Here is a 20,074-nt window from a genome sequence, read left to right on the forward strand (position 1 = left end):
ATAGTGCAATGACAATGACAAATACAGGAGAGTGAAACGTATTACACTAAACTCACTGTAATAATAAAAGAAAACAAAACCGCCGCGGTCTACCACCGCGGTTTACCGAAGCGGTTTACCGAAACGGTTTACCGAAACGGTTTACCGAAACGGTTTACCGCGTCATATCTGAACAAGGCTTTAGGCCTACATGCTGTCGAGAATAGGAAGATGGACCTAAATTTCTAACTGACGTCTTATCGCCGAGCTTGATTAATAATGGAAGCATCATAACAAACTCGGGTGCTTTTGAAAGAGCATGGAATATGTGACCATATAGTTCGCGCATAACCTCAGAAGATCGGTATTGAAGATTTTGAAAAAGTGATACCGCCAATGAACACCAACATAAAATGACCTACTGACAACATTTTCCTCGTAATCAGGTGCGAAATTTTGAAAATATTGACCACAAAAAAATATTAAGTTACCAATGAGATTCAGGAAATCTTTATTTTGAGAGAAGATGCCATCACCTTTTTTGTTGTAAAACGTGATGACAACGGATTGTATGATAATTTTCCTTTGCAATAATTTATAACATCATAATACCTTTGAATTTGGGGGGGGGGGGGGTTCTCGAGCACGAGTTAAGGATTCATTATTTTTATCAACTCATTGACTTTTTCTTATTGGAGTGCATTCCAATCCTACATCGAATTTTGAGATCGCTATATTGCAGGAATTCTTTTGCCGATAAATCGCTAATTTCTACCAACTGTAGTCTAAAATTGCTGCCATCCATTTGGTTGTGATTGTTCTACATACATTTCTGTAGAAGATGAGAAATCATGGTTCGAATATCACTTTCTAGATATTTGTTTAACCCTGTCTGCACTATTTTGGCCAGGAGGGATTATACCTCCCTGCAAGGTCACTGACAGACGGTTATCTCATCAAATCAGCTCTCAATTAACATAAATTATGAAAAAGGGAATCATGGAGAACCAAGGGTACTGCTTATGCATTGTTTGCTATATAGAGTGCGCAAGTAGCTACAAGTAGTGCAGTCCCGCTTTAAATTTGCGCGAACTTTGGACACCTCATCATAGTGACTAGCTTTAGGTCTTATCTCTCCTCGATGAGGATTTTGTAATTCTGAAGGACACGCCCTGCGGCCGTCTCAGGAAGGAGCTTGAGCAGGTTCTCCTCGGAATATTCCGGAACCTTTCGAAAGGTGTAGTTCTGCAGAAGCCAGGTGAAGATGAGGAAGAGATCTGCTTTGGCCACGGCTTCCCCGAGGCAGCTCCGACGACCGGTGCCGAACGGTTGAAAGCTGGATGGATGCAGCCGGGTAGTACCGCTCTCATCCAGAAAGTGCTCTACGAAATAGATACATAAACTTAGGATGGCAGTATATGGAGAGCCAAGCAGGCCAATACTCGTACAACGTACATTGTGCAACCTCTACGAGCGCAACAAGGCAGCGGTAGTATAGCTATACAGACAGCATTATATTTTCAGAAAAGAGCGGAGTCTGAATTGATCGGCAACATATCTTTTTGAATGAAGGCTCACAGTGACATGTATATAATCATATCGAAATAAAAACATCTTCTGATTTAAGTCTTTTGAACGAACTTTATGTCTTATTCCGATTTTCATAATAATCAGTATTTTGTATACATTCTATGTCCTTCCGATAATGTTTATATCTTTGTAAACCATACTCTTCCATTGTAAAAATAAAATAAAAATACATATGGAATAGAATATACAGTAGGCCTATTAAATAAATAAAATAGAACCTGAATCCGGGAGGATTTGATTGACGTGAAAAGATATTTGTGCACTGGGGTCTATTCTGTAGTTGGCCAAATTGTAAAAGCCTTTGGAAAATAGCTGAGCCTGTTATTCAACACATACCTTTTAAGGCCCATCTGTACTAGTTTACAAGAGGGATTAGACCACCCTGCAAGGTCACTGGACAGGTGGTAATCTCATCAAATCAGCCCTCAATTAACATAAGAAAAAGAGGATCACGGGTGACCATTGGTCACCGATTAGGCATTGTTTGCTTATAGAGGGCGCAAGTAGCTATAAGTAGTGCACTGGGGCGTTAAGATTACATTAATGCGTCATTGAACTCCGACTTTCATGTACGAAAAGCCCAGTGTGAAGCTCCTAATCTAAACAAACAAAATAATCAATTTCTGTTCTAAATAAACAGGCAAATATCATGTCATTATAAAATCAGTATATCTTTCTTCACTTACAGACTGAATAATCTTTTCAATTTTTGTTTACAGAATTATATTTCATTTGTAGCGGATAAAGAGCTCGACACTTTGCGCTCCATAAATGAATGGAGAAAGTTACTTACGGTCCGTTGTTATACATAAGAACCTAATGCCTCAGTCATACCAACGAACAGACACCAGACCGATAATACACCCAACATTACATTGCATTAATCCAAACCCGAATAGCCACGAATTGGCCGGTTTGGAGCCGGGGTGGAGTCGGTTCAGCGGTGTAACTGAGGATTAATACCTCAGTCAAACCTCAGTCACACTGCCAAATCGACTTGAAACCGATAGAAAACCGGACAGACTCTTGACTATTTGGGGGTGATTTAATGTTTTTGCTCGGCCTGTATAATCTGTCTTGTGTCAGTCTCGCTGGTGGTACATGGGTATCAACCGATGAGACCGACACCCGACCGACAACACCTGACCATAGTTACGAAGAATAGCCAAGAATAAGTCGGTTTGGAGTCGGTTTGAGGTCGGTTTGGCGGTCTGACTTAGCTTACCCGGTCGGAAAGAATGAGGGTCTGTCCATTCTCTTTCATCGAAGTGCATTGAGTATTGGTTTAGAAGAACAGTGGTGCCTTTGGGTATCAGATATCCACCTGCAGGGAATGATAAAACCACAATGCCTCGGTCACACCAACGCAGCCGACAGCAAAAAAAAGACATTTCCTCCTATCGCCCCAAATCGGTCTTTTGAAGTCGGTTAGGAGTCGGTTTGACGATAGACCGACCAATAATTATATTACATGTACCAGGAAACTCCCAGACTCAGGCGGTTGTGGAGAGTCTTTAAAACACATCTGTACTAGTTTGGCCAGGGGTTAGACCTCCCTGCATGGTCAATGACAGGTGGTTATCTCAACAAATCGGCTCTCAATTAACATAAGAAATAGGGAACCATGGGGGACCGATGGTCACCGATTAGATATTGTTTGCTATATTATATAGAGAGCGCAAGTAGCTGTAATTAGTGCAGTGGGACTTTAAAGTTAGGGAAGGGGAAGTCGAGGACAGTGAGCAAAGTGCAATGAAAGAGTGCCTCTTCGTTAAACGAACTCAAGGGGTATTTAAAGGCCCCTGCTACTTTGCGTCATTTACTGGCGACTGAGCAGTAACGAAACACGAAAACTTAATAACAAAATTCGAATTACAACTACATTTTTATCAAAATAACCTTGGTTAAAACTACGTTGCTAATAGGATTATATGAGGTGCATTGTCGACTACTTAGTTCTTTACACAATAAACATGTTATCTCTTACCATTGATTGTGTATCTGGCTTGTATTGACAAAGTCTACATTAAACATAAATCAGACAGTCCAACTTTATACAAGCGTTCTACGTGACAGCTAAAGTTCAAATACCTCTCAAACAAACACTCAATGTTTGTCAAGTATTACACAAAATGATCAATGTGGCATATCTGAAGTATACCCATTATTTACCGAAGCTTAAAAGTGCTGACGAGATGACGAGGTAATTCAGGACAGGAAGATGGGAAGGCGAGTCGTTCGAAATCGTTCTCATGTTCTAAACGAGTCGACCAGTCCCCCCCCCCCCCCCCCCCCCCCCCCCCCCCCCCCCCCCACTCCGTGAACGGAGGGATACCATGCGTGTTACCAAAAAGTCCGGTAAAGGGGTACTTTTCACGCACCAAACTCCGGCTCGTAGTACACAAAAAAGACTTTTATACACTGGACTTAGGGGGTGTTTTAAAGGAGGGAACATGCATTATTATGCGTAACCTAAATAACACTGAGTGGAGGGGCCGGGCGACCAGTTGGGTTTTTTATCAACTCGTCTGCCGTCTTTTAGCTGATCTTCTCGTCTTCCTGCCCAAATTATCTCGTCATCCTGTCGGCACTTTTAAACTTTCATAATTTACCCATTAAATACAAAGAGAACGAATACCGTAATTACTCGCATCAGATAATTAGAAATAAATTTTGTTTTTCAATGAAAAAGATTAAGTAATTACTGATCAAAATGAGTATATTTCTGATATGCATAGAAACAAATCCCCGACGTTCACATGACATTGTTTTTCAAATTAACAAAGTCATCTAAAGTTTATTCAATCAAACATTGAATATTTGCCAATCGATTATAGTTGCCTGGGAATGTGATCTCAACTGACATAAACCAGTATTTGTTTTGATTCACGGACTTTGGAATGCATTAAAAAGGCGTGCACTACAATATAATGATAACATTTATTATAAAATTGATAATAATAACTATATTATAATGATAATGAAGTAAGCCTGTTTTGGGAATGAGGAAGGAAGTAGCTGATGTAGATCAAAGTGAATGTTATTATATTTTCTGTAGTTGAAAGAGTGAGTAGATGTTTGGAGGAAGTTTGGTTGACAAAGATTTGAAATTTTGAACAAGACAGTATCCAATATTGTATTTTCTCAGTAACTGAAAGCCAATGTATTTCGTGTAATATACATACTAAAGACATTGTAATATTAGATATAATACAAGGGTTGTACAGCGGTTTGTCCAGCTTACTGTGAAACCGCCACATGAAGACCCCTCCCCCTCAAACAACAACAAATAATAATAATAATAACAATAATAATAATAACAATAATAATAATAATGAATAAATAAATAATAATTAAAAAAAATATATAGGCCTAGATATTTATATAACCTTCCGTTTGTTTATAAACTACGCAATACATGATGTTATGGTACCTTCCATTTCCCTCTCCCCAAGCTCATGTGATTAAAATAATAGTATAATAAAAATTTTAAAAAAGTAGACAAGGCTGCAAAATAAAGAGAAATAGAGAGGGGTAGAAGATCGAGAAAACAAGATGCGACCTCCTGCACCCTCCGCCTCATCAGTTTGCATTTCCAATTAAGACAGGTGCTCCACCTCCCCCCTCCCTCCCCCTCCTCGGTGGTTGAATCACTCCTGACCCCTCCTCTTTATTCATCTCTGGATACACCTCTGGTCAGACACACTAATATTTCCAGGAACTTTATTGTTCTAAAGTTGTTACCCAAACTTCAGTCACCTATAACATCAAACATGGATGACCTAATGGCTGATAAAGTTTCAGGCAAAAGAGATTATTTCTTTGGTCATCTAACAGGTTTTGGGCCACCTTTTTTTGTGGACGTTATCCTCGGACTTTGGAATGCAATTCAAAGGCGAATGCTCTGTCCTGTCCGTTAAGCTGTCTAAGTCAATACACATTACATCACATATGTTTTGATGGATTTCCATGTGCTTGGAGGTGGAGCCACTTTGGTGTATGGTCGCTCTTTTTTTTTTACACATTAGGCAAAATTTTGATTCATTTTCACCGTATATTGGTCTGTGCAGGGGCAGATTTGGGTTTTTGTAAAAGTGAGGAAGGGATTATTACGAGAAAAAAATCTCTGACAAGCATTTGAAGTATGGTCAAGCCCATCACGATCCTCAGTGCCCCTATATCACGAATATAATACAGTGAAGCCGTATAAAGACCGCCAAATGGAGACACAAATAGTAGTTTTCATAGACATGTGATCTTTATTATCAGGTACCCTTTAACACGTATGTTAATGACGAGCATTATTTCCAGAGGAATAAAAAGAGCAGTCTGTATAGATGGATAGCCCTTCTAAACAGGTGCTCGCTAAAACAACTTTAACTGTATTATACACTTTGAAATATAGTATAGATATATCGACTACTATGAGAGGTCCAACTGTTCTAAAGGCTCAAGGGGACGTTGCATCCTGTCATGACCCCGAGGCGCGCCCGAGAGCCAGTATAGAAACAGCCAGGTCGTGAATATTAAAGCAGTCGATATGTCGTTTATATACCGAATTAACACAACAAAAGATTGGTTAAAACATCACAGAACATCTGTGACACTGTCTGTTAATCTTCGCTGGAAAGATGAGTGAATGTTACAATCATTTAAGAATCGCAGACAACAAGCACTGTATGGTATCCGCGCTCGCACAAAGTAAATTTTAACACGTAAACCAATGGGGATCTCATCAAAATTTTACTATTTCCCCGGTACCCGGAATCTTTTCGGGAATCTCACTCATGAACTTTTAGTCGATACTGGCATTGTTCGTTTCTTTACGGGAATAGCTAAAATCACGACTCCAATTTCGACCAATCAGATGGCTAGATTTCTAAAGAGAAGTTTATAAACTTTTAATATCGCAGTCACTGCAACTAGAAACCGACCAGTTCTTTGCCATTTGGGCTAATGTTATGTTTTGTTTGGTCTATCGCGTTGTTGTGCCCGTGTGGTGTCGGTATGACTGAGGTATTTAATTGTAAATGTCTAAACATGATAACAGTAAAGCCTAGTTAAGATATAGCACGGCAAAACCCCAACTGTTTTTTTTTTTCGTGATGACATTAAGTATAATACGCTTCACATTTCTGTGTCTGATCAATAACACAGAGTTCAGTGAATATGCAGTGATAATTTTTTTGGGGGGGGTGGGGGAGGGGGACGGTTTACTGCGCCATATCTGAAAGAGCCTCAAGTACTTACGGAACTTGGTATCGACCATGGTTGCATGAGGTACACCTACTGGGCCCACGGTGCTATACCTGATCATCTCGTACAGCGTCGCCTCCGTGTATGGCAGGTTACCGCGGTCTTTGATGACGGGATGACGACCACGTCCGATCTCGACTTCAATCTCGCCCTGGATCTTGGCCTGGACGTCGGGGTACTCGGTCATTAGAGCGATAGCCCAGTAGAGCCTCTGCATCGATGTCTCGATTCCAGCTAAGAAATTAACGAAAAATCATGTTAAGTGGAGGCATAGTGGTATAGTACTTCATTCACTTGACTCTCAAGGGTTGTTGGTTGTAATGAGTTAATGGCCTTCTGAATCTCAAAAGATGAAACATCACACGTGGTAGAGTGGGTACGTCACCGGACTGTGGATCCCAAGTTCACAAGATCCGCGGTTCGAGTCCCGCCGCGGCACTTATGTCCTTTGGCGAGATATTAATCTACATTTGCCACACTCGACCCAGGTGACGTAAATGGGTACCTGGCAGGAATTAATTCCTTGAAATGCTAGAGCGCCGTAAAGGCAGCCATGGTAAAGCCGAGGTATCAATTGCGGAGCGCCAAGAGTGTCAAGTATGACAAATATGAGCGCTTTTCAAAAACCCACTATTTTTATTATATCAAATGCAGAAGAAATTCTTTAAAAAAAACACATTATGAATAATATTGTCCTCGCTAAAAATACAGTAGGCATACATTTATTTGTATTATACAGGTGAATAGAATAATTTGTAGGGAGTTAACACAGATTTGTGAATTTACAATTTGATTTCATTCCGCAGGAAAATGGCCTTGTAATCTTACCCAAGAAGATATCGTTGACTGTTTGTTTCAAATGGATGTCCGATAGATTCTGGGATATTTTCCGATCTTCTTCGTTGTCCATCGCTTCCATTTGAGCGAGAAGCATCAAATCACAGAAATCACGCGCTTCATCTAAAAATAAAATCATAACTTCGACAGTGAATACTTCCTCTATTAAAGGTTAATCTTCAAGGTCAATGATAGTAGACCAACATATCCAAATGTTATGCATACTTTTTAAACAAAGGTTGTTCTTTACCACCCGGAAGCTTGCCCGAGGTTTAGCCGACATAGCAATAAGTCATATATATATATATATATACATATATCTATGCAGACCGGATTTCGAGTATTGTACTTAATTCATTAAATTTCACTAGATTAATGGAATAACTCGTCACTATGTTCCCAGGAAAGAAAAATGCAAAAATGTGGTTATAGTAGTAAACCTGTCTATTCTGCAATATACTTGGATAGATGGGAGAGTTTCTTCTTCTTAATTTGTTGTATTCATGAATATTGTAATTACGAGGTTGTAGTTCTCAGCCCGGGATCAGTTAAAAGGAACCTGTCAGTTTTCAATAACTTTTCAGTGTGTTTAATACTACATACTGGTTGTTAAGCTAAACCCCTGAAACACAGAGCAGTTTCCGAAGCTTATAGATTGTTATTTGCATTATCTTTCCTTAACATTGTCAGGAATTAATTAAGTGATGACATTATGAGTACGTTGCCTAGATCATTGAAAATAAGTATATGTGTGTATGTAGGATCAAATTCGAAATCATGAAAAAAGAGTCAATAAAACATGACGTCCTTACATTAGGTGATTATGACGCAAAAATGCAATTAATAGCTTACCAATACGATTATATTCTCAAAACGCGTTTCACACGAAGCGTCATTGCGATTGCGTCCATTACTTAAGCTTATCAAGTCTACGAAGGCAATAGTACATGCGCTTTGCATTTTCCCTTTCAGTTACTCTTGTACAATACGACGCTTGCACGGCGCGTCAAAGGGCGCGCCAGCAGCTCTTGACGCAGCCTTACGTCAGCACGTTACGACGCCTCGTGTGCAACACTGAAGTGCATAATAGTGCATTTCTGTTATTACTTGGGTCCAACGTCTCACGGTGGCGTTGCAGCTGGGGTGAGGTCCATTCCATGTACTTCTGCTTCATTCTCTGGATGTAGCTGGCACCATTGTAAGACAGGAACCTGGCCCATGGAAAGTAGTCTGCAACCAGACCAAACCCGACCTTCTCCGCTAACTCCTGTGACATGGTGATGTATCCCAGCATCCTAGGATCGCTGAAGTCATAACTAGTGGAGGAATAACAATGATGATAACAAGTCATAAGACAAAATAATAACCCTACTATCCACTATCCGATGATGGCAGCTATTAGGATGGTTAATTCTTAATGATGCACGGACACGTGGTGCTATTTGACCAATAAGATTGCGACATCCGCTAGAACCCGCTTTATAACATATACAATTTTGAAATCTATGGTAATTTGGATTGGATTGGATTTGATTTGATTTGATATGATTTATTTATTTCTGTTTGATAGTAATGTCGACGACATTGGTAATGACGGAAATGATGAGGATCGAAATGGTGATTACTTAACTATGATGATTATGATGATGACAATGATTGGGTAAATGACCATTGTGATGATAATGATGACGATAATGAGCTGATGATAATGGTGATGATGATGATGATGATAATTATGATAATGACGGAAAGTACGATAAGGATGAGGATAATGTTGGGAATAATCATATGAATAATGATGGTGATGATAATAATTGATGGTGATGATGATTATGAAGATGATAATGATCATATGAAAATGCTGATGCTGCTGGTGAAAATGATAATTATGTTAATCATCTGGGTTGACGATGGAAATGATGATGATGGCGACTACGACGATGACCACGATGATGACCACGCATCGTTACCTTTCACTGAAGCACATTTTGGAGAAGACGTTGTAGAGGGTTAGGGTGATCATAAGCTTAGGATCAAACGGCTTTCCACTGTTCTCTGTCAACATTTGTTGTACTTGAGGAATGACACCGTGCACCAAATCATCTAACTTGTGTCCTGTGGCAAATTTTCTGAAGAGAGAGAGAGAGAGAGAGAGAGAGTGGGTGTGTGTGTGTGTGTGTGTATGTGTGTGTGACAGAGAGAAAGAGAGAGAGGTGGGTGAAAGGGGGAGGAGTGGGGGAGAAAGATAAAAGTGCGTATTTGAGGGACGAGTGTAGATCTTTTAAATGCTTATTAGGACTGACAGGAATTCGGGGAGGTGGCTGCTTGGATGTTTGTATTAGGACCAAGTTTTGGTCACGTGTATATATTGATCGGAATACATGTAGATTATCTTTCGAATAACATACATATGATGCTTAACGATGAAATCAATAGCTTCACCCGACATTCACAAATGTGTTTGTCATCGTGCTTTAATAATCAGCAAACTCGTACAGGCAGGTCTTGAAAGCCACTGAAGTGATCCACTGCCTCTGGTATTCATATTCCGTAATATCTTTAGATTTCTAATCCAAAACAACGCCAAACTTATCTTAAACTACTAGACTTATCTTGAGAGGGATTTCTGACTTATTTCTTACGACTTGACACCATTTTGAACTGGACACCTTAATCTTTAACCCCTTTTGCCAGCAGCTACAGGGCTAGCTAGAAGTGTTAGTCAGAGAGAAAGGTAAGACATGTGCATGATAGGCATACGTGAGCGTGGTTATGCTTTAAATCTTGGAGCTCCAAAGAATTATTTCGAGCTCCATCGAGCGATATAAGCCAAGTAGAAGAAACTGGTTTTACCTGAAAGCTGAATGGGCCAACTTGCGATGAATTTTCCAGGTATCCGAGTAATTGCTGAAGACGATGTCTTTGAACCCGTCAGAAGCAATTTCCGCTGTGTGTGTGTGTGGGGGGGGGGGGGGTTCAAAGATCAAAGGAGACACGGTGTTGAGCAAATCAAAAGAGTTTTTAAACAGATGGCGAGCGTTCTGACTAGAGGGATGGGGGCCTCGGGGGAGCTCAAATTCCTCAAAACAAACAAACAAACAACCAATAAAATCTTCTAGCTCCCACCTCCAAAAAGAAATCGCAAGGTACATGTACAAAAATGAATGTAAGAAACCCAAAAGCACCCAAAGCCGCAAGCCCCCCCCCCCCCCCAAAAAAAAGGCAGAAAATTATAATTATGTTTAAGTCCAACTTAGAGTTAAGTTCGACTTAGGATCCCCCCAGCATTAATAATGCTCTTCATGCGACTCATGCAGTAGGTACCCATTACACCGAAGAGTGGTAAATGCAGATCATTATTTATCCGAAGAACGTTGGTGCCAGGCTTGGATTTGAACCCCCAACCCATACATTGACAGTCAAGTGATTAAACCATTACACCTCGACATTTCTTACCGGAATAAAACTGAGGCCTGCCACTGAACTCGACGTCGTACTTCAACATCGCTTCTTTAATGACCTCCTGATGATTCAAAACCACGACCCATCGGTCCCCGACCCGGAAGCTAAAGACATCGCCATAGACCTTGGACCATTTGTCGAATAATACTTCGCTGGTCGCTGTCAAGTCTGTAGTTTGAAGAGGAGATTTTTAAAAATAAGAAAGTATGAATAGAAGCAAGTGCCAATAGATCTTGACAAAAATACTGACTAGTATGATCAGTGGCGTAATGAACAATTTTTTTTTTTTTGGGGGGGGGGCTTGGCAGACAAAAAAAAATCCGCATCACCCCACTCTTACATGCAGGCCCCTGTACGATGTGTCTCAATTTAGTGTTTCTGTGTTTCTGAGTGGTCTAGGTACCGTGCGTTACAAAATTAAAAGATCACTGCGCACGCACGCCGAGTAGCCGAGAAGCCTGTTTCAAATCGAGCAAAGCTAGTTTCCATGCAATCGAAACCGGGCTGACCAGATTAAACTTTAAAAAGCAGAAACACGAAGTTGCAAACCATCCAGAGACTCCTAATAAATTGCGTTACTGATTAATTAATTATATCATTACAAATCTTTATCCTCAGTTTTCTTATGTATGATTGATTTTTCTTATAAAATTAAAGATATGGCGTATACTGAATGAACGCCATTAAACTATTACCTACAAAAACAACAACATGCAGGCCCCGCTGAACGTTTTTCAAAGTGGGTGGGGGAGGCTAAAGTATTTACGATCAGGTAGAGTGTAGTGTAAATTGGCGTAGGGTCTAGGGGCAAAGTCCCGGCAGGGGTCAAGAGTCCCCTGAAGCTCAGGGGGTATGGGCATTTAATTACGATCAGATGAGCGTATTTTGATACCTTATTCATGACACTGGCTGGTCATCAATTGGCGTGGGGTCTAGGGAGCTGAGCCCCCTGAAACTTAGGGATTTGAGGCATTTTATAACGGTCATTGAGCATTCAGGGGCCCGCCTTAGGCCCCCTGGTGGGGTCGAGGGGCGGAGCCCCCGGAAGCTCAGGGGTTTTAAGCATTTAATTACGGTCAGGTGAACATATTTTGATACCTTATTCGTGACACTAGCAGGACACTAATTGGCGTGGGGTCCAGGGGGCGGTGCCCCCAGAAGCTCAGGGTTTTGGGGGGCATTTTATAACGGTCAGATGAGCATATTTGTATACCTTATTCATGACACTGGCAGGTCACTAATTGGCGTGGGGTCCAGTTGCGGAGCCCCGGAAGCTCGGGGGATTTAGGCATTTAATCACGGTCAGATGAGCATATTTTGATACCTCATTATTTTGTGACACTTGCAGGTCACTATTCTCTTTTTCTTATTATCTTTCTATTTCTCTTTAGTATACTTTTTCAAAAAAAGTGGGGGCGGAGCTCAAGTAGGCCTCTAAATAAGCATATTTCTTGCCTGACTGTAAATTTAGGAATTTGAAATTTCCAACAAACGCATACAAAAGTATAATTTATTAAACAGTGAGGAAAAATCTCGGAAAATTATGTCATTTCAGCAACATTTGTAAATCACCGGTATCGAATTAGAAATGAACCACGTTTGGATTTAATTGTGACAAAGGCAGGTCACTATTCTTTCTTTCTTTCTTTATTCAGGAATTTGCCATTTCCCAACAAACGCATAAAAAGTATAATTTACTGAAGATTGAGGAAAGATCTCGGAAAATTATGTCATTTCATCAACATTTGTAAATCACCGGTATCAAATTAGAAATAAACCACGTTTGAATTGTATTTAGGGGGTATCCCCCTCCCCCCTCCCCCCCCCCCATCTATACCTTGTTGGCGGGGAAAATCGCAATTAAACTCCCCTACCTATCTTCTTTCTCTCTTTTTTTTTAAATTGGAAATTAGTATTAGAAAAATCAGAAATAGAATTGATGAGAAAGTTATATATTTGTTTTTATCGAGATCAATTCATGTAATAAGATGGGGAATCTCCAACTGGCATTTAAATGCGATGTCACACGTACTCGTAACGCATGTCACACACTCCAAGGATAACTCCCATTTGATTTGTGCACACAATAACTCGAAGTGTCGATTTTCTGGATTTTTAAAAATAAAGGAACATATATTTATTCACAGGGGGACATATTAACAAGTAAAAGAATATCTCCCATAACAAATTACAAACACATGCCATATGTAATGTCACTTATGATGACATAGCCATAATGATATGGCTTTGCCATCATAAGTGAGAAAATTGTATTCTTTTATGGAAATAGGAAAAAGAGAGAACGATAAAAGGAAAACATGAGAAAGGAAAGAGAGAATAATTTAAAAAGAGAAGAAGATAGAGGATGGAGAGAAAGGAGAGTGACAGAGAGAGGGAGGGAGAGAAGAAAAAAAGAAAGACAAAAAAGGAAGAACATGAAACTTAAATTTACCCTTACAGATTACATTCCCGATGAGTTGGCTCGACATGTGCGGACGAAAGTACAACAATATGAAAACAGAAGTTCTATAAAATTGTCTTTAGGAGAGAAAGAGAGGTTATTTCTAAAATGAAATGAAAAGGGGCTTTGTGACTTTCAAGGAGGAACTAACAATTTCTATCGCTTGTGACGATTTATTTGAATTTTTCTAATTTTTTAAAAATTCAAGATTTTCCTTGGGCTCCGCCCCAAGACTGTCGGCAAAGGCTCCCCCCTGCACCCCATCTATAAAGATAGATCGAAGTGGTTCCCAAGACAACCTTTTGTTGTCAAAAATTGGAGAGAGTGCGAGTTTTATGTAGTTAAAGCTTCTAACAACCACTCCGTTGGACCTTTTATTCTTTACACAATGTCAATGCCTTGCTGTCGGCTGCCTCGTGCTCACTGGAGCGAAAAAAGGTAATAGTAATAACCCCTATCCTTTTTATCCAGATGATTCTTCTACCATTCTTGACCAGGAGTGCGTTTCAAACTCAATGATGTGGGCGTCATTCCATTGAATGTTGAGTCCAGTATTAAGGGCGTTTTCTGCTATATGCAGACTAATCTGAGGGCTTTTTTGTGCTCTTTAAAAAGAACACACAATAGGGGCAGTGCAATTTAAATATCAAGGGATGGATAAGAGTTTCTCTCTAAAAAGAAATGAAAGGGCTATTTGACTTTCAAGAGCGATAAAAACTATATAATCCATCCCTTGAAGTTCAAATTGCACTGCCCCCATTGTGTGCTCTTTTCGAAGAGCACAACAAGCCCTCAGATTGAACATTCCATCTCATAAAATTGTCTTTAAGAGGTAAAGAGAGGTTATTTCTAAAGGAAATGAAAGGGCTATTTGACTTTCAAGAGCCCTTTAATTTCATTTTAGAAATAACCTCTTTTTCTCTAAAAAAACAAAACAATTTCTCTCTTGAAAGTCAAATAAACTCGAGAACATCCTGGGATTCTGCTCTGCCAGGCCCCTCAGTGGATCTGCCATGTTGTAGGGATCCATTAGAAAGCACAATAAGCCCACTCAATAATTAATATATATATTCAAACGTCATAGCGATTCATCCAAATAAAAAGAGTAGGGAGATAGAGAGAGATCGAGAGAGAGATGAAAGAGTTATGAGGGAGAGAAAGAGAGAGAGAGAGAAGGGGAGGGACGTCCTGTGGAAAAAGTATGGTTGAAACAAGTTATTCATAGTTGATACCATACCACTCTATTAAAATGAGATTGGAAAAAGAAAGAAAAATACAAATTTACCAAGACATTAAAAGAAAGAGATGCGATGAAATTGGCAACAATAGTCAAATTTGACTAATAGCCATTATAATACCAAACGAACAACAAGAACAATAACAACCATTTGAACACAATAACAGATTCCGAGCAGTTACATATATTAAACAAAAGTATTGACATTTATTTTTGCAATTTGCTGTTGAATATGAGAGCAGAAATCAGCGCAGCGTGCGTGAACATACACTCACATGTACACACAATTAACACCCATCGACAAAACAATTTCAGTACATTATCAAACTATCAAACTATCAGTACAGTACGTACGTGTAAAGGTTTAAAATACAGTCCAGGCTTTCCGCGAGCGGTTTCATTGGAATTAATCGAAAAAATACCCCTCGCTAGCGTATAAAAAAAAAATACGCAGGCCGGACATACGGGTATCCAGATTTTTCGCTAAACTGGATATATTCGGTTATGTACTAGCGTTACTGTTAGTGGCCACCATTAAAGGCCAATTAATGACTATAAAAAACAAATATGCTCTTCCTGGCTATTTGGAAATGTGTCAGTTTGCAACAGAAATGGAGAACGCGCATTTTGTTGAAAATCATGTGATATCACGAACATTTATAACTCACTTAATTGTATGGAATTGAAAATAAGTCATGGTTTAATTTTATTGGGGGGGGGGGCTGGCGCCCCCCCCCCCCCAACCAGTATGGACTATGAATATTGTCGAGAGTGAATATAACTTGGGGAAAAGAATGATTGTGTTTGATGAATGATAATATGATATTGACGAGTCTGAATAAATAGAACTTGGGAGGTATGTGTTTGACTATGAGAAATAGAAATAGATATTGACGAGTATGAAAGGCTCTGTTTCTGAAGAGTAAGAATAACATTTGAATATTGTCGAGTCTGAAAAGAACTTGAGCGATATGACTTGTGTTTGATTATGAGAAATAGACTTTGAATATTTACGAGTATAAAAAAGCTATGTTTTTGACGAGTAAGAATAAAATTTGAATATTGTCGAGTCTGAATAAAACTTAAACGATATGTCTTTGGCTATGAGAAATAGATTTTGAATATTTACGAGTATAAAAAAGCTATCATGTTTTGACGAGTATGAATATAATTTTAATATTGATGGGTGTGATCAGAAACTGAAAAATATGCGTGGAAGAGTAAACTATGCATTGCATTTGAATATTGAAGACTGTGTATAGGCCTATAACTTGAAAGATATGTGTGAGCCTAGAGTTAATAGAATTTGAACCTTAACGAGCATAAATAGGCCTATAAATTTGAAGAGATAGCTTAGTACTTTTCTAATCCAAATATGAAATACCTTATCCGAACTTAAAAATGAAATGGATGAATTATGTATCAACGGAAAGCTTATAATAAAGCCATAGATTACAATAATATCAGATAAAAATAGGACGCATATAGAGGCTTGTTCGATCTGATATGCCGCGGTAAACCGCCGCAAATCTGCGCGCAACAACGATCCTACGCGCATTCACTAGCGCGTTATAAGATACAGAAATAAGCGTATTACCCTTTACGGCATCATTTTAAAAAATGGAGGTAAAACATGACTGTTTACCGCGTCGTATCTGAACGAAGCCTGAGAATTTGGAATGCGATGGAGATGATGATGACGACGACGACGGCGATTATGATAATTAGTTCGTCGCTGTTTTCACGAAGTGACGGTAGTGAAAAAAATTTGCATTCACTTTGCGTGACGATTTTCCTCACTACCGTCACTTCGTGAAAATAGGGACGAGTTGTTTGTATCATGAATGGACCTACCGAAAACATTTCCGATGATCGGAAGGCCTGGGGGTCCGGGTGGAAAGCGATGTGGTCTCCTCGCGTTCTTTACGAGTAGGACGATGATGAGGACGATACCCAGAATGAACGTGGTCCCCACATTGAGATAGCCATCGCTTGCAGTAAACCCGGTCCATTCGGCACTCAGAACCCTGTCTTTCATTGTTTTTGTTTTTTCTCAGTACCAGCGTATTATTCGACCTCAACACCTACCAATTGACATGCAGTTAGTAGTATGGATAAGTTTATTTCTTGCTCTCTCTCTCTCTCTCTACCTTTCTCTGGCCTTTCTGAATCTGTTTCGTTGTCCTTTTTCCGTTTTTCGTTCTTGTTCTCCTTTCCTCTTCTTGTAGTCATCCACGTTCTTATTCTACTGCAACCTCTTCATTCTCCCCTTCTTTCTCCTCTACTTCGATAGGTCCGTCTTCTATTGTACTTTGGTAAAGGTAAAATATTGTGTACTTTTGTCTAAAATCACCGACTCGGGAACATTTGTGAAGTAACTTATACTGCTCAATATCGGATATGGAAGCACTTACAAAAATAGTTTTAACCGGTGAATTTCCATGAAATTGTAATGCTGTTCTTGTAAAAATCCCGCCCGTTGAAAATATTCGGACACTACTGGTACGTGGAAAAGTTACCTCTGTTCACCAAGAGCATGCGATGTTTGGCCGACATTCTAAGCACAAGTCTCACTTGATTGAAGTTTGAATCAAAATTTTCAGAAAAAAAAGAAAGAATTGAGAAGCAGTCGCGCTCCTCTCAATGTAATCAACGATGCCTAGATAGAGTTCGGTGTAAATGACAACGTAAGGAGATAAAAATGCTGAAGTATGCATTGATTGTCTATGTCCTTATCAGAGTTACGGACTAATGCTTGTCTTTCTGATTTAAACAAAGTCTGTTAGCGTTTTTCATACTTTACCAAGGTCTACCAAGAGTAAATAAAGAATGATTAATTTGCTCTTTGAACTCTTATCATTACCAATGTGATTAAGCATTACAGTTATATAGGCCAATTCTATCATTGTAGACGTTGCTTTTATGGTTTTAATTATGGTCATTTAAAAAGGTATTGCAAACACCAAACATACATTGTCGCTCTGAACTTTATAATAGGGACTTTTAGATTTGAGTGGACTGAAACGTGTGACGTCCATTCAAGGCAGTGCATTATTAGGACGTCGATCGTAGCATAGACCTATTGTCTTCGTGCGTATCTAAAAGTCCCTAATAGAATGTGTTGAAGAATTTATGTTTGAGTGTAAAGTAAGGACGGGACCCTGATAGGGTTCATTGCGAATGAGGATGGAGGTACCAACATGAACTAACCACAGATTGTTGTTGATGTTTTTGTTGTTGCCTTTTAAGGCTGACCAATCTAAAAAGATTATTTCTGCCTATAGCTGTGCTGTTTTGTTTTTTTGTTTTTTGTTTTTTTTTAGGGGGGGGGGGGGGTTATTCATCACTGATGATTAGATGGCGCTGTTTCTTTTCCTCTTCAGTGGGTATCATGTAATGTGCAGCCTCCGTTTATTCGATGGTTTATTCGATAGACCATGTTGTTGACCTTCATAAGGCTGCTGAAGTTCCCCCTTTCTTATTCAGTGTAGGATTAATCCTTTTAAAAGAGCACATAAAGGCCATCAGATTGAGCATTCTATCTCATTAGGCCAAATTAAAAAAAAAACATGTTTCAAAATGGCCGCTCAAAATGGCCGCTCTGTACATTTTCCATGACAGTGGGGCTATGTTTCAAAATGGCCGCCGACTTTTTTTTCTTTTTTAATCAGAAATAGATACATTTTAGCAGCGTTTTTCATGTGTTTTTTTCTATAAAAAATGAAGAAAAAAAAGAAAAAAAAATCAACAAAATTCCAACAAAAAAAAACAAAAAATAGGAGGCGACCCCTAAACAGGAAGCGGGCGGGGACGCTAAACATGTATATTTTTAATGGCCTTGAGCAGTAGCAGAACACGCCCTTAAAGAGAAGGTTGAGTTGAAAATGATTTGTGAGCGTTATCATTGTATTATGCAAGTGTGGAAGAAAATTAGATAAAAAATGTTCCCTGCAAAGCATGGCTTTTCAAATGCCTTAATATTCTAAATGTGGAGATACAAACTCTAATCCATCCCTTGAAATTTAATTTAAATTCGCACTGCCCGCATTGTGTGCTCCTTTCAAAGAGCACAAAAAGCCCTCCGATTTGACATTCCATCTCATTCAGCAATAGCAGACACGCCCTTGAAGGTAATACAAAGTTTTGGTATGGGGTCATGAATTTGGTTCAAATGAACATAATTATTTGAAGCATATGCGATCCTACAATACTCAGGGATCGTTGTCGCGGTTGAAACTGAGTCTAAATTTATGAAATTGTAAATAATAAAGTCTCTTTATGTTGTATAGCTCCCTCTCAAGATATTAATTGAGCTATAAACAATGTTTCTTGACTAAAATCTACAGATTAGCCATTCCCGTTTGGAAATTATATATCACAGCTACATTTTTGGGGATTTTCATGGTCGCAGCTATTATTGTACGGCCGTAGGCGCTATTTGAAACTTATCAAAATTTACCGGGAGCACCGGTAAATTTTTTAATTCAATTTTTCTCGAAAGCAGAAAGTATTTTAGGGGCTAAATTTTCTAGTGCTTTTAACACATCCACAGGGGCATCCAAATATATCAAAATTGTAAAGAATCACTGCCACTCAATTTTCAAAATTTCCCAAAACTTTGTATTACCTTTAATACTGGACACACCATTCGATGAGATGATGCCCACGTTATTGAATTATCCATCTGGATTAATAGGGCTTAATCCTTTACTGAATAGAAACTCTTGCTATACATTGTTACATTTCTTCGCTCCAGTAATTTCGAGGCAGCAGACAGCAAGAAATTGTGTAAATAATAAAAAATAAAGTCCAAAGGAGTGATTGTTAGAAGCTTAAACTACATAAAACTCACATTCTCTCTTTAAGCTAAAGTTGAGGTCTAGGGGTGTTTCACAAAGATCTAAGTTGAACTTATCTCTAAATTGGACTTAACAATTATGGAAAGCTGTTAGCATCATTGAAAATATTTTGTAAAAGTTATTTTAAAAGGCATAAAATGTTGATTCAAATCATTCCTATTTAATATTATCATAGGAGATTTCATAATCTTGATGTGGAATTTACGAAAAGTCTAAAATACTTGAATTTTGCTTTTTAATATATTTAATTTTAAGGTTCATTTGCAAATTTATTAAGACCTATGTTAAAATTATTTTGTTAGTTTGTATACAATCTTATAAATTATGTACAATTTTTCTTTATGAGAGAAATAAATAAAAACCTATGAAAACAAAAAATGTAGCATATAAGTA

The 20,074-nt window shown here is 38.8% G+C and overlaps 1 protein-coding gene across 3 annotated transcripts; it reads right to left on the reverse strand.

Annotated features, from left to right (window-relative positions):
- Nucleotides 1-966: 966 nt before the first annotated feature.
- On the reverse strand, nucleotides 967-17,569 carry LOC584123 (steroid 17-alpha-hydroxylase/17,20 lyase). 3 transcript variants are annotated; one of them, XM_784002.5, is made up of 9 exons: nucleotides 16,677-17,569; nucleotides 11,119-11,292; nucleotides 10,516-10,609; nucleotides 9,633-9,791; nucleotides 8,770-8,978; nucleotides 7,654-7,785; nucleotides 6,820-7,059; nucleotides 2,795-2,893; nucleotides 967-1,361 (listed from the first exon to the last, which is right to left on the reverse strand). In XM_784002.5, exons 1-9 carry the CDS (start codon nucleotides 16,858-16,860, stop codon nucleotides 1,108-1,110), a joined length of 1,545 nt encoding a protein of 514 aa, XP_789095.4. In that variant the 5' UTR covers nucleotides 16,861-17,569; the 3' UTR covers nucleotides 967-1,107. The 3 variants fall into 3 exon arrangements, with proteins under 3 accessions (XP_789095.4, XP_011679997.2, XP_030835236.1); XM_011681695.2 differs by lacking the exon at nucleotides 16,677-17,569 and adding an exon at nucleotides 15,177-15,275 and having other exon boundaries at nucleotides 968-1,361; XM_030979376.1 differs by lacking the exon at nucleotides 16,677-17,569 and adding an exon at nucleotides 11,465-11,633 and having other exon boundaries at nucleotides 968-1,361.
- Nucleotides 17,570-20,074: the final 2,505 nt, after the last annotated feature.

Source organism: Strongylocentrotus purpuratus, unplaced genomic scaffold, assembly GCF_000002235.5.
Source record: "Strongylocentrotus purpuratus isolate Spur 01 unplaced genomic scaffold, Spur_5.0 spur5_scaffold_10, whole genome shotgun sequence".
Classification (NCBI taxonomy): Eukaryota; Metazoa; Echinodermata; class Echinoidea; order Camarodonta; family Strongylocentrotidae; genus Strongylocentrotus; species Strongylocentrotus purpuratus.

Excerpts from the sequence above, each read along its gene's own strand:
- LOC584123 (XM_784002.5), bottom strand. The coding sequence starts at position 16,860 with ATGAAAGACAGGGTTCTGAGTGCCGAATGGACCGGGTTTACTGCAAGC. Across the intron at positions 11,293-16,676 it reads GATCATCGGAAATGTTTTCG|ACTTGACAGCGACCAGCGAA; the intron begins GTAGGTCCATTC and ends TTCAAACTACAG. Across the intron at positions 2,894-6,819 it reads CATGGTCGATACCAAGTTCC|GTGGATATCTGATACCCAAA; the intron begins GTAAGTACTTGA and ends CATTCCCTGCAG.